The 14,218-nt window shown below is 37.8% G+C and overlaps 2 protein-coding genes across 3 annotated transcripts; both read left to right on the forward strand.

The window, feature by feature from the left end:
* The first annotated feature begins 2,212 nt into the window (after positions 1-2,212).
* gpank1 (G patch domain and ankyrin repeats 1) lies at positions 2,213-11,356 on the forward strand. The gene is made up of 5 exons (XM_055205334.2): positions 2,213-2,327; positions 2,746-3,033; positions 8,203-8,477; positions 9,973-10,082; positions 10,240-11,356. Exons 2-5 carry the CDS (start codon positions 2,826-2,828, stop codon positions 10,685-10,687), a joined length of 1,041 nt encoding a protein of 346 aa, XP_055061309.2. The 5' UTR covers positions 2,213-2,327; positions 2,746-2,825; the 3' UTR covers positions 10,688-11,356.
* Positions 11,098-13,514, forward strand: LOC129444593 (GPI-linked NAD(P)(+)--arginine ADP-ribosyltransferase 1). Of its 2 annotated transcripts, none has more exons than XM_073863999.1 (5): positions 11,098-11,206; positions 11,921-12,112; positions 12,297-12,369; positions 12,488-13,209; positions 13,315-13,514. In XM_073863999.1, exons 3-5 carry the CDS (start codon positions 12,322-12,324, stop codon positions 13,394-13,396), a joined length of 852 nt encoding a protein of 283 aa, XP_073720100.1. In that variant the 5' UTR covers positions 11,098-11,206; positions 11,921-12,112; positions 12,297-12,321; the 3' UTR covers positions 13,397-13,514. The 2 variants fall into 2 exon arrangements, with proteins under 2 accessions (XP_073720100.1, XP_073720103.1); XM_073864002.1 differs by having other exon boundaries at positions 12,491-13,209.
* Positions 13,515-14,218: the final 704 nt, after the last annotated feature.

A 14,218-nucleotide genomic window follows, 5' to 3' on the forward strand; every position in this document is an offset into this window, starting at 1 on the left:
ATAAAGCAAAAATTATATGTCCTATGGTTATGTTCTTATTAATAAACACACAAAGCTTTCAGTTAAAGGTACAGTATGGCTTTTTAGTGCGATCTCGTGGTGAGATTGCGAATTGTAACTAACCTCAATTTTGAAACACAATGAGAAGCTATGGTAGCTGTCACAGGGCCAATTATGGTCCGTCATACATCCAACTGCTTTTTTGACACTTTGCCAATGTTTAGCATGAGGAATCCAACTTTTAAACAGTGTTAATAAGTCAGAATCAGTATGTAATATTGTAATGATGTAATAGAGTGCGATATAATAACAGAGTGCAATGATATAATCGAGAGATGATGTAAACAAAAGTTACACAATTTGTCTAACAAGTTAATCTTCACAGATGAATAAAAATTTTATAAATTTTGAAGTTTGAATGCGTTTACTAAAAATAATTTGACTTCAAAATTCATAAAAGTTGTATTTATCTGTGAAGATTGACTTGTTGGACAAAACATGTTCGTGTTGTTTTTGTGATACTTCTTGAAACTTTTGTTTTTTGTTTTAATATAAACACATGTTTTTAGACAGGAAAGGACCACAATCAACTTAATATTTTAATGTAAGCAGCCACGTCACAGAAAAATAATAAGTGAATAGTGTCCCAATGTGAAGTAAAGGTCCTTAGTTACGGTCCTTACCGGTGCCTGTACCTGCAAACTGTCAATTTGGAGGTTACATTTAAAGACTTTAGATGGCCTCCAAATACGTCCATCGTTTCTTGTGAGAATCAGTGAGAACCATTCTTCAATGCGTGCCTGTGATGTCTGGTTACTTTAAAAATATGAATGGTGGTGGAGAGACCCAAGCGCAGATAGCTCATAACTTAAAAGACATTTATTAAAACAGTAAAGCCCTCGAGGGAGCAAACAGAGACAAAACTTAAATTAACCATAACAGGCAACACAAGACAGACTCTTTTGATACAGGTAAACACAATGAACCAGCACAAGACATGAGACATAATGGCATTTAAATAGGGAAAACTAAACTAGGGACTTAAAGGTCCTCTGTGCCACTGTTTTATTAGTATAAAAGATGTTTCATATCATTAAAGGTACATTCCACTTTTTTTGAAAATATACTCATTTTCCAGCTCCCCTAGAGTTAAACATTTGATTTTTACCATTTTGGAATCCATTCAGCTGATCTCTGGATCTTGCGTCATAAATATGTACACCTAGATGTCGCCTTAGTTGCGATTTTCTAGGCAGATATGGCTAGGACTATACTCGCATTCTGGCGTAATTATCAAGGACTTTGCTGCTGTAACATGGCTGCAGGAGGCGCAATGATATTACGCAGCAGCCGAAAACGGTCCTCTTAGTAACTTTCAATGGCAGGGGACTGTTTTCGGGCAGTGCGTGGTGTCGTTGCGGCTGCTGCGGGCATGTTGCGGCACCGGGGTCCTTGATTGTTATGCCAGAAATGTTAGCTTAGCGTAGCGTAAGTTCTACCAGGAAACTCGAATGTTACGTCATTCATTTCACAAGGCGCAATCAATCACCCCTGATACTGAGAGTATATAAGCCTCGTACTCACCTGTCTTTGCGTTCGCAGATACTGATGCCAGCATTTAACCCACCCTCCCTACCACCATCACCAGGTCGGTTTCGTCCATACTCGAGGGGGATTAGATTCTGGCCTGTCTTCATCTTCAGACAGGAACCGCAAGAATACGTGACCACCGGATTTGAACTATGGTTGGGGCCTACGCAAAAGAACTATACTGTGTTACATTCCAGCCTTGGTTGCTTACTACTGTTAAATAAACTCATATCAATTCTAGTCTTTCTGGTAGAATGAGAGTTCTTTGTCTGCAGTGCATTTCTAGATAGCTCCAATGCCAGTTTCAGTTAGATTTTCATAAAAATATTTCATGTTTGTGGAGTTATAAATGTATTATAAAAATGCATAATTTAAGCTCTTTGTAACAACATTTTTCATTATGATAGTAACTAATTTTGACTTCTTTAAACTTCCAAGTGTCTGCTTTCAAATGAACAGGTTTTTTAATCTGAATGCCTCAATGTGTCATATTCTCTAAAAGAAATCTAGCTTCATTTTTTTTTTAAAGTCCGAAACGTCTCAGCTGTTTAGTGTCCCCCTGACAGACGGGGATGGGAGTGACGTGACGCAACTTGAACTTTCTCATGTCAGTTTGCTTGATCCACGCACACGTTGGTCCCGCCTGTCCTATTGGGGGCGCTAATGCAGTCAAATCTGATGTGCAATACGGGAATACCACTTTAAACATAAGAAGAAGGAGGGGAACAGAAGCCAGGGTACGTTTATGTAACTGGAGTGAATTTGTCTTTTGTTTGTTTTTTATCTTGACCTATTCACACGTGATCAGTCACACCTCTGTCCTATACCGGAAAAGTATTGATTTTTGTTTAGTTTAATTAATCAAAATGTATAATTTAAGTGCGGAGAGAATCGCTTCGTTTTTTGTTTCTCAAGTCGTTCATCGCACAGTTTCCTGTGCTTTGAGTTTGCTTACACTACCTTTGAATGTTGTACACCATTTGGCTCGCGAACAGTTCAATCCTTAATACCATTATATAAAGTATTTTTTCAGAGTAGAGCTTTTTATCAGTGTTTGTTTCGTAGTCTCCTTACGTCTTACGTTAGATGTGTCATTGAATCATTTGTGCTTTAGTGTGTTACTATTTTTAAGGCTCTTTTTACTTGTTTTTTTAGTCCACTGGATTCTGAAACAAGAATAGGTGCATGACCTTTCAGAAGTCTCTTAAATAGCAGAAACTGGAGATGTGAAAAAGATGAGCAACCTTGCAATGCGCAACCCAATGTACTTTACTAGAGCCAAAGAAGAGGAAAGGCTCTGGATAGAGGAAAAGAGAAGAGACACCCAAGGAATAAGTGGGAAGGAGGCTAAAGACTTTTACCAAAGCCTGCTACAGGAGAGTGATGCAGAAAATCCAAGAGAGCGACGAGCGGTGAAAACAGGGAGGGTGAAAAGAGCAGGAGGTAATGATGTGTTTAATAATACACATAGGCTTGGTTTCACAGACAAGGCTTAGCTAAAGCGTGGTTAAATAAGCTGTTTAAGCATCTTTTATAAACATGCCTTAGAAAAGATGTTACTGGTGTGTATCTTGAGACAAATGAATGGCACTGGGGCACATTTTAGGATTTGTCATTGCAAGTTATTTTCAATTGAGACGTTTCAAACATGTGTTAGTACTGGTACTGGTTCATTTGTTTTTGTGTCTGCCAAACACAATAACATAAAATATGAAAGTATTATAACACCATTTAAAGGCGGGGTGCATGATCTATGAAAGACAATGTTGACATTTGAAATCACCTTAACAAACAAGTCCCTACCTAGCCTGGTCCAACCAGACTCTCGTACATTCATTTAATTTGTACAGAGAGTCTGGCCACGCTCCATTGCAAAGCGTTACTTCCCTTAAGGAGGGTCCTCTGTTGAAGTTTAAAACTATTGGATCTGCCCAGAGTCACCCAGGATCTGCCATAGGCGATCGCTAACATGTGGTCGTGACGTATATCATGTGCCGAAACCGGACAGAAACAAAAGTATGAATAATCAGACCAACAAAACTTAGCAAACCTGGTTCTTGCTCCGGCTTTAAAGGAATATTCCATTTTCTTAAAAGAAAAATCCAGATAATTTACTCACCACCATGTCATCCAAAATGTTGATGTCTTTCTTTGTTCAGTCGAGAAGAAATTATGTTTTTTGAGGGAAACATTGCAGGATTTTCTAATTTTAATGGACTTTAATAGACACCAACAATTAACACTTAACTCAACACGTAACAGTTTTTTTCAACAGAGTTTCAAAGAACTATAAACAATCCCAAACGAGGCATAAGTGTCTTATCTAGCAAAACGATTGTCATTTTTGACCAGAAGAATAACAAATATACACTTTTAAAGCACAACTTCTCGTCTAGATCTGGTCGTGATGCGCCAGGTGACCCCACGCAATACGTCATGACGTCAAGAGGACGAACGCGAAACTCCGCCCCAGTGTTTACAAGTGTGTTGAAAGAGGACTGTTCCTATATTTTTGTATGTCAACTGATACTAATTAATGTCTTTGTTTCAGTTTATTGTTTACAATGGTCTGCAAATGTGCGTTTTATATATGTAACACGTGACGTCACTACGCATTTACGTTAGGTCGAGCTGGACCGGACCTAGACGAAAAGTTGTGGTTTAAAAGAGCATTTTTTTTTTCTTGTCAAAAATGACAATCGTTTTGCTAGATAAGACCCTTATGCCTCGTTTGGGATTGTTTATAGTCCTTTGAAACTCCATTGAAAAAAACTGTTACGTGTTGAGTTAAGTGTTAATTGTTGGTGTCTATTAAAGTCCATTAAAATGAGAAAAATCCTGCAATGTTTTCCTCAAAAAACATAATTTCTTCTCGACTGAACAAAGAAAGACAACAACATTTTGGATGACATGGTGGTGAGTAAATTATCTGGATTTTTCTTTTAAGAAAATGGAATATTCCTTTAACTTCAGTATATTCTGCAGTTTTGCAACAACGGACCGAATAGATTTTCTCACGTCTTTCTCCGCTGCCATTACTGAACTACAACAAAACTGACGCACGACCTCAACGTCATCGTTATTAGCCACCCCCCTCTGTTCGCTGATTGGACCTGGAGATTTTTGCAGGAGAAAACGAAACTCTACACAGCAGTCCCAGATGTAGTACTGAAGCGAAATTAAAATTAAGCGGAAGCACGCAGGAGGGCGGAGCCAGGCTAGTCCCTACCCCAATAGAATCTGGAACTTCTTTTGATAGACCCGCCCCACACATACGCAACCCAGCCAATGATGACGGTTAGTAGACACGCTCCTTACTGCTGATTGGCTACAAGTGGGTTTTGGTAGTCTGCCCGACTTCCTTTTCCAAAGTGTTTTTCAAAAATCATGCACCCCACTTTAAATAAACTGAACTAATGGATTATGTTCGTAATTTTGAGTTCTTACACACACTGTTGGGTTGTTACAGAATAAACAACAAAATTGCATAATTACACAATAATAAAACTTTTTAAACAATTGTCTATAAGAAGGAAAATGGCATGTCCTCTTCTGACTTAAGCTTCTTTGTCTGTTCACATAAGATGTTGGGATTAAAGTAATAGATCACCAAAAAATGAAAATACATTCAGAAATTAGTAACGCGCATGTCATCTCAGATTTAAACTTTGATAATTACAGGTTCTCACAGCTCTTTCTCAATGCTAAGGATTCTGTTATCTTATGTTGACATGTCACTTGATATGCCTGCATTCTAAGGTGCCATGTAATTTAGGTTTTTGCAGGAAATGATGACGAGGAAAGAATATTAATATTGCAATTAGGTTTTTTATAAAAATTTATATATTTTTTGTACCTAAAAGTATAAGTTTAAGTAATATCGCTTGAGTAGGAGCGTGACATAGCTTTATATCGTCATGGCTGTGATTATCTAGAGGCCACGTGCCAGAGGCAATCACAGCCGTGATGATATAGAGCAGGGGTGGGAAACCCTAATTAAACACACCTGAAAAATCTAATTAAAGTCTTCAGGGTTACTTGGAAATGAAATTCAGGTGTGTTTGATTAGGGTTGGAACTAAACTCTGGCCCTGTCCCGAATGGCGCACTTCATGTGGACTTTCGGTCTTGTGGCCTTAAATTGCGCATTCTCGCTTAGTCTACAAGTCTGTAGGGTGTCCCATCTGTCATTTTTACGCTTTGAAGTGTGCTCATCAGCGCCTCCTTTGCCCCCTTAATGCGGTCTTCAGCAAAGCACGCACTGCAGCAGGCTTTGCGCACTTTGCCAACCCAGAAGTCCTTGCGAAAGGGCAATCAGACCAATCAGACGACGGAAGGAAGGAGTTCACACTGACGGGCAACTTCTCTACCTATTTCCGGTGTGATGCTCGAGTCTGTCCCAAAATACAACTCTGGTGCACCCACGTGGACTCGCATCAAGGGTCCCTAAAGTCTGGACTACGTGATGTCATCAAAGTGTGCACTCTGAGGAGGACCACAAGTCCGGAGTGTGCCATTTGGGACTGGGCCTCTGTAGCATGGTGACCCTCCAGGACCCAGGGTTCCCCACTCCTGATATAGAGCTGTGTCGCATTCCTACTCGAGCGATATTGCTTTTATACAACAGTTTGATGGCACAAGTTTTAAAAGAGAAATAAAAATTCAATTGATTAGTAAAGATAGCACACATTCAAACATTTGCTTAGAAAAAATTGGACGTGTGAGTTCCAGACTGACCAGCGGGTGTCAGTGTGTTCACTTACCACATTGACCACAGCCTGATCTCGGACACGTATAATCTTCCGCTGGTTCTGGTGTATCTTTGTCTGATGGTTAAAATGAGATTTAATTTGTTGTTGATAGTTCTAACCAACAGTCTTTGGTCTCATTAATCTATTATTTGTTTCTTTTATTCATATTAAATCTCTCATTTGTCATTATTGTTTTGGCGGAGGTAAAAAGTTATTTCTATAACTCAAGTATACTAAATAGATTTTTTATTTAACTTAATGCAGTACTAGAGCACTGTCTTTTGTTCCTGTCAGTACTATGAAACAGACTAATTAGGGTTTTATGTTGTATGTTAACCAGTTTTAAAAAAAATCCTCAGAGTCAGAGAGATGTTGTTTCTGCGCGATGCTTGTAAATATCTGTGGTGTCAACTTGTGTTTTAATATTCCCATCACCAGAAAATAAATCATCAGGTTTACCGAATCCCTCACGTATAACTATTGAGCCAGTGTCCTTACCAGTGCCAAACCGCCTGAACACAATATACTAGCTGGGTTCATTCCAAACAACGTGCGCCCTTTCAATGAAGGGGACGTGTGCAAACAAACACTTTAGGTAAAGAAAAAATTATTGCTTTATTCGCCAAGTGTATTTTAATCGGCCACACTATGAGACACAATGAACACAACTCTCTTAAAAGTTTACACATCAAGACCTCTGATCTTTAACTCATTCCCTACCAGCCTTTTTTTGAAAAGTTGCCCGCCAGCATTTTTGTGATTTTCAAAAAAGTTTCACAAAATGCCTTTTAGGAAAATTTTCTTCTAAAATATATAAACATACAAATATATCAAATGAAAGAACAAACCCTTTGCTTTCAAACAAACAATAAACAAACAAAACGGTAAAAAAGTTTCATCCTATCTTTATTTTTTCTCTGTTTATAAACTTATTTTTTGCAAAAAGCTGCAATAATTGAATTTTTGTGAAGCAATTTTGATAGAGATCATTATTAATAAAAATTGTTTTGTTTGGATAATCACAGTATTACAGATTAGATTACCATAAAAACTCATAAGGAAAAGGAATGTTTTTACTTAAAGCGTAACTAAACCCCTGGTCAGAGCCTGACTCCACCCACTGGCAATATTTGAAAAATGCAAGAAAAGTAGGCAGATCCCAACAGAGATAGAGGGGACGAACTAAGCTCGTACCAAGTGTGTGGTGAGATCATAACAAGGGCGTGGTGAGTTTGAACCTGCTTACGTCACGAGTCATTTTTTAGACCCAACATCCAATAGGAAAATTCAACTGCAGTAGCCACCGTTCAACCTGAAGAGGGCAGCACTCAGACGTTTTTACACCATATATTGTAGTATTGAAACACTTTATATCCAAATGTCAAAAAACTTACTAAAATCAATGAACAGCACTAATAAACCATCATCCTTACAGATTAGTAACTAAAAAAAGTTGGATTGGGGTTTAGTTACTCTTTAATTGACGAGATAACGCTAGATAAATTGACAAGATAACTCGTCAATGGTGGTGAAAGAGTTAAAGGGAATCGGGCTGATTTACGACGAGCTAGGGTACTGATTGAGACACAGAAAGTCTTTAAAAACAGCGTTTGTGCAGCTTAATGTGTTAGCGTGTGACGTTCTGTTGGCAGATTTTTACAGTCACAGATAGTAATTTTCCAAAACTACTTGTGGCCCTTCCTAAATTTAATAGCCAAAGGGCAGTTGTAAGATATTTTCAGCTAGATTAATGTCAAAGTTTAAATGTGTCTGTAACAAGTTCAGTTTATAATGATTGTGGCTGTGGAATACATGCAAACTGTACAGTTTTCTATTAACCTCCCTTTATGTTTTGAAATTAGGACAAAATCGAAGAAGAGGAGAGGGGCGAAGGTTAGAAGCTACTCATGTCCAAACAGTTGGTACCTTACAGCGTGATGGGCACAAACTTCTGCGATTTGCCCAGGAAGGCAATACACAGGGCCTAAAGGACCTTCTGAGACATGGCTGTGATGTAAACTTCCGTGATGATTTTTACTGGACAGCTGTGATGTGTGCTAGTCAGGCTGGAAAGACAGAAGCTGTTCGGCTGCTTCTGCAACATGGAGCTGCATGGATTGGTGTTGTGGACAAACTGGTGTGTGCTTTTTCTCAAAATTTATTTTTAAACCTTATGGGTTGTTGAGGCCATTTTTGTTTTTTATGTCTTAATTTGGCCACAACTTTCTCTGTGTTTCAGCAAATAGAATGATTTTTGGTGACAAATATTTTGAGAAAATGCTTTGAAATTGTTCAAAAACTCAGCAATATACCGTGGGCAAATTTGCTGCCCTTTCGGGTTGTTCGTGTACAAAGAAGCCCACTAAGTTGAACTGCTGTAAAAACTTATCAGATTATTCTTTTTTCATAAATCAATCTCAGTACTGATCAAAACTACCAAATGCTTACGATAATTTTTTTTCCACGACTTTAAAATCATGGAAATGTTGTATACATTTGGTAGCTTTGATCAGTGCTGAGATTGATTGGCAGATTTGTGAAAAAAATCTGATGGATTTTTGCTGCCGTTTGGTTTGGTGGCCTTTTTTGTACACGAACATACCGAAAGGGTAGTGAATTTGAAAAACCCACAAAGGTTAAATAAAAATCGACTCATTTTGTTTGAAGGTCTTTTTGTCCCTACTATGCTTTTCATTATACCATGACCTTTTGGCCGAAGGACCTTAATCCATTTCATCCACCAAATCCACCTAGCCCAAGTTTACCATATCACTACTTTGCATAGGATTATTCTTCAGCACACTTCTGAAGCATGGTGCTTAATAACACATTTTAGAAAAATATTTTTTTTGTAAATATTATATAGTTCCAAACAAAGCCCTTAAGCTGTGACTGTCAGTAGTTATCAAACTAGGGGGCGGATGATGGGGCACACGCAAAAAGTTTGAGTACCACTTGACTAAGCTAACATTCTTGCTCTTTTTCTTTATTTGGCGAAATTTTGTCCTGGTTTCACAGACAAGGCTTAGCTAAAGCCAGGACTAGGCCTTAGTTAAATTAAGTTGCTTAAGCATCTTTTATAAACATGCCTTAGAAAGAGATGTTACTGGTGTGTATTTGGAGACAAATAAATGTCACTTGTATATTTTAAGATCTGCAATAGGCTTTATGCCCAGCTGCACTACTTCGTGAACTTCAGCCAGCTCCTTGTTTCCTGTCTGCCATTATTGGACAAACCGATTAATCCAGGTGTGTCTGATTATTGTTGTTGTGACTACTGAGGTCAGGCACACCTGGATTAATCAGTTTGTCCAATAATGGCAGACAGGAAACAAGGAGCTGGCTGAAGTTCAGGAAGTAGTGCAGCTGGGCATAAAGCCTATTGCAAAGTTATTTCAGTTGAGACAGATCAAACATGTGTCTTAGTGTAGGACTAGGTGTAAGCCTTGTCGGTTAAACCAGGGTTTGTCTTCATATTTGTGGAAAGATCCTGAATCTAAACCTCATTTCTCCCCCAAGATCATTTATGTTAAAGGATCTGCTGTCTTGTTAGAGTAAACGCTCACAACCGAGTTGGCTGTCTTTGAGTAACTAAATAAAGTTATTTTATCTCCTTTTCCTTACTGTATCAGGGCAGAGATGCACGGGATTTGGCCACGCAGGCAGGTCACCATGATGTAGTGAGAGAACTGGAGCATTTTGGTGTGTCAGAGAGTACTCCCACTGCAAATGATGCAAACAGGTAAGATCTTTAGCAGCTTACATGTGTTTTGACAGTCTACGATTCACTTGGACAACTTTACTCAATATTGTCATTATTGCAGTGTAATTTTAACAAATGAAGCGATTCAGTCTTAATTTAACACATTGTAATAACTTTTTTGTGTTTGTTTCGACAGTGGTCGTTCTCTGTGGTGTAGTGTGTGCGCTGTACATTACACAGACAGCACTCAAACACATAACAAGTCCACGCTGCATCAATTCAGTGAGCTTCGCCCTCCACCCACCCCTCAATACTGCCTGCCCTCCTCTAGCACCAGCTATAAAATGATGCTCCGCTTGGGGTGGGATCCCTCCTCTGGCCTTGGACCTGCCCATAGCGGCCGGAAAAATCCAATCAGCACGGTACTAAAGAGGGATCAGAAAGGACTTGGATTTGGAGTGACTCCACAGCCTAAAGTGACTCATTTCCGGGCAAAAGATTCTCAGGCAGTGCAACAGCCTAAAGAGAGAAGCGTAAGACTGGAGAGAGGATCAAAGCTCAACAAAAAAGAACTTAAAATGAAAGACGAGAGAGACAAGCTGTGGGAAAGGGACTTTCGCTCGTCATTTAATATTGACCTCTGATTTGTTTCTGTTGACCTTGGACCTAACGTGCTATATGATAAACATTTGATTGGATAGTGAGAAAACGAGTTTGTCTGACAGCAACAGAGTTTATTGAGCCGTGTTAACTGAACTATGCGAAATTGAAAAATATTTTGAAAAATTGTTTGTTTTAGGTTTGACAATCTATTTCTGTGATGTCATTGCTGACAACTGATTGAGATCTCATTCAATTTAAGTTTTGCGCATTATGAATATTAATCATCCAACATGGACGAGGAGAGGCTGATTGTACATTTAAAAGCAAAAACGCATAACAAATCCCCCAAGTTTCACTAAAGGAAAGCCATATAAATTGGAGGGATGCGTCTTCTCTCTGTGTGTGTGTGTGTGTGCTGGAGATGCTCTACGCCCCTTTTTGCGTTCAATATGGACTGCCAAATTGCCTATCCCTGAAATATTACTGTGTCACTTCTAGTTAGGACAAGATGCAGCATTCTCAATAAGTAGACTTGTTGAAACAAGATGAACTACATGATGGTGAGTTCAAATCAACTCCAGAGAGTTTACATGTATATTAAACTACTTTACTGAACTACTTGACTTAATGTTAACTTAAAATTTCACACTTTTGTTTTAAACATATATAAAATGTATAATAAAATACTTTTGTTTGTTTTGGATGACTTATCCCTAAGGTGGAGTTACCTTTATTTTATAGACCAGTTTACCTAAACATTACTCGTACAGTAAGGAATTCTATTGTCTTATCCCATACTTTATGACAATTAAATTCAAATTTATCTGTTCCAAAAACTGACTTTCTTTTGTAAAATTAAAAGGAAATGGTAGAATGTTCAAAATGTTTTGCAGCTGTTATTTTCTGTACAACGAAAAAAAAAAACAGTGATAAGTGACAGTCAAACTGTTAAAAGACATAAATCATCAAATGTGCACCATTGTTTGTTCCTATACAATGAAACAATCTTTGATAGTTGGCTCTTAAAAGTTGTACTACCAAAACACTGTTTTTAGGGACATTCATTGGAAAGGAATTTAGGTTATGCATCCTGCACAGGGGAAAAATAATAAGACAGTGCCACGTCATGCACTATCAATAAATCTCTGCCTGTCATTCACAAACAGCATTATTGGTCTTGCACATTATACCCAAAATTATATGTGTATTCCTTTATTACACTAGGTCATTGTTTCCTCCGCATGAATTATCGTTTTGCTTCTTCAAACCATTAGGGAAAAAGTTTGGATGGGTTAGCTTTGCTTACTGCTGGTTTCCGAGATTGAAACTGCAGGAAGGAAAAGGCTGAACTCTGCCCTGATAAGGTTTCCTGACAAGTCTTTGGCAGTCAGTGAACACTCTGCAGTTCCATGGTCTCTGATCATTTGATTTCTGTGTTTATCAGAAGTATCAGCCATCTTAAGACGGTAAGGTCAGACTTTTTCACAAAACATTTTTGGAAAGCCAAGAAGGTTTGCTTTGCTTCATGTTATGTTGTAGCATGATTTCTTTTTGTAGATGCATGCTTTTTATACTTTTATTCAAATTATTTGATACACATACATTCACCAACTTTATTTTCATCTTTTTTCTTGCATTATGTTTATCTAGACAAGTTCGTACACCAGCTGATACAATGGGAAGCATGCGATTTCCTGCATTGCTCTTTGTACTTTTCTACAGTGTAAGCCTGTTATATACAACATATCATAATTACATAACTGTTTACACTACTGATCACAATTTGTGGGGTTTTAAAGTCCATTTTTGTAACTTCTGCTATGATTTGATCCTACTTTCAGAAGGTGCTATTGGCTATAGCTGATGAAGTGATAAAATTAGACAGGTTTCCTGAATTTGTGGATTACAAAAGATGTCGGGATAAGATGCTTCAAAGAGTAATAAAACCAGGAGGTCTGCTGCAAACAGAGCTCAACACCAATAAAGATTTTAAGTTGATGTGGAAAGCTAATGCAACATGTGGGACGAAGATTCCAGGTGTAACACAAGAGCACATGGCTGCATTGCAGAGCTATGCAGATGCTGATGAAAAATTTCATAAATCTTTCAACACACAACTTTATAACAAGGGCACGAACATCACAATGTACCAAGATCAGTTTTCCTTCAAATCTCTTCACTTCCTACTGACAGATGCTATGCAACTTTTAAGCAAAAAAAGCATGACATGTCGTAATGTGTATTCTGGCACAGAAAAAACGTACAATATAGCAGTTAAAGATGTAATCAGATTTGGTAGTTTTCTTCCAGCAAAACTGTCGTTTAATGTTGCATTTGAGGATGCAGTAGACAGCGATGGGACAATTTTTGAAATCACTTCTTGTACTGTGGTCAACCTTGATGAAATGTGTAAGTCAGAGGAAATCGATCTGCTAATATCCCCTGATGAAGCTTTTGATGTTGAGGACATCAGGAAAGTTGGCCCCAAAGATGAAGAAATTACAATGGTCATCTTAAAGCCATCTGCTTCTCACAGGTCCTTTGACTGTAGCCACCTGTTCAGGTAAGCAGAGGATAGCAGTAAAAGCTTGTTTATCATATAAAACTAATTGTGGCTGAGTTTTTAGTAATAAGCTAACTTGAAGTTGCTCCTTTTCTTTGTCTATAGCTCGTCCACATCTGATGAATCCTCTTCTAAATGGATGATGACTGCCTTTTTGATGGTGTGCATATACACACTAGCTCTGTAAATATATAAATAATTCTGTATAGTCTTGAAGATTCTTAAAAATTAAAAGCATCATTCATTTTCTTTAAAAAATACCCAGTTTTCCTTTGTGTTTGAAAATAAGATAATTTTTAAGACCATGTTGTTGTCTGGAACTGATTTTCTAAAATTAGTTATAATATTTGGAATTGAAATTATGCATTAATTATCCAGTAGGCCTGTCACTATTACTTGATTAAATTATTCAATTACAGTTTATACCATTTTCAGTATTCACATGAGAATGGTAAACTTGAAAGACAAAGGTCATGTCTATGTGGTTTTGCAAAATTAACTAGTTTTGCATTTTAATTGTAAACTTGAAAATAATAGTCAAAATAATCACCAGATTACTTGATTACCAATATATACCAAGATGCCAATATACAGTAGGCTTATCAATATAATTATAGTTTGATATGAACTCTTATTTATCTGAAAACAACAGAATTTTTATTTTTGGGTAAACTATCACTTTAAAGGTGCAGTGTGTAAATTTTAGCGGCATCCAGTGGTGAGGTTGGGAGTTGCAACCAACGGCTCAGTCCACTGCTCACCCCTCGTTTTAAAACACATAGAGAGGCTATGGTACTCGCCACTGGAAAAACATGTAATTGACAGAGACAACTTCGTAAAAAAAGTTTGTCTTTTAAGGGCTTCTGTAAAAACATGGCGGCACAAAAGGGCGACTTCCACGTAAGGAGACCCTCTGTGAATGTATATAAAAATATCTCATTCTAAGGTAATAAACACATAACAGTTCATTATAAAAAGGTCTTTATACACCCCTGATAATATAGTTTTG

This window comes from Misgurnus anguillicaudatus, chromosome 3, assembly GCF_027580225.2.
Source record: "Misgurnus anguillicaudatus chromosome 3, ASM2758022v2, whole genome shotgun sequence".
Classification (NCBI taxonomy): Eukaryota; Metazoa; Chordata; class Actinopteri; order Cypriniformes; family Cobitidae; genus Misgurnus; species Misgurnus anguillicaudatus.

Excerpts from the sequence above, each read along its gene's own strand:
- LOC129444593 (XM_073863999.1), top strand. The coding sequence starts at position 12,322 with ATGGGAAGCATGCGATTTCCTGCATTGCTCTTTGTACTTTTCTACAGT. Across the intron at positions 12,370-12,487 it reads TCTTTGTACTTTTCTACAGT|AAGGTGCTATTGGCTATAGC; the intron begins GTAAGCCTGTTA and ends TCCTACTTTCAG. Across the intron at positions 13,210-13,314 it reads GACTGTAGCCACCTGTTCAG|CTCGTCCACATCTGATGAAT; the intron begins GTAAGCAGAGGA and ends CTTTGTCTATAG.
- gpank1 (XM_055205334.2), top strand. The coding sequence starts at position 2,826 with ATGAGCAACCTTGCAATGCGCAACCCAATGTACTTTACTAGAGCCAAA. Across the intron at positions 3,034-8,202 it reads GAGGGTGAAAAGAGCAGGAG|GACAAAATCGAAGAAGAGGA; the intron begins GTAATGATGTGT and ends TTTTGAAATTAG. Across the intron at positions 10,083-10,239 it reads ACTGCAAATGATGCAAACAG|TGGTCGTTCTCTGTGGTGTA; the intron begins GTAAGATCTTTA and ends TTGTTTCGACAG.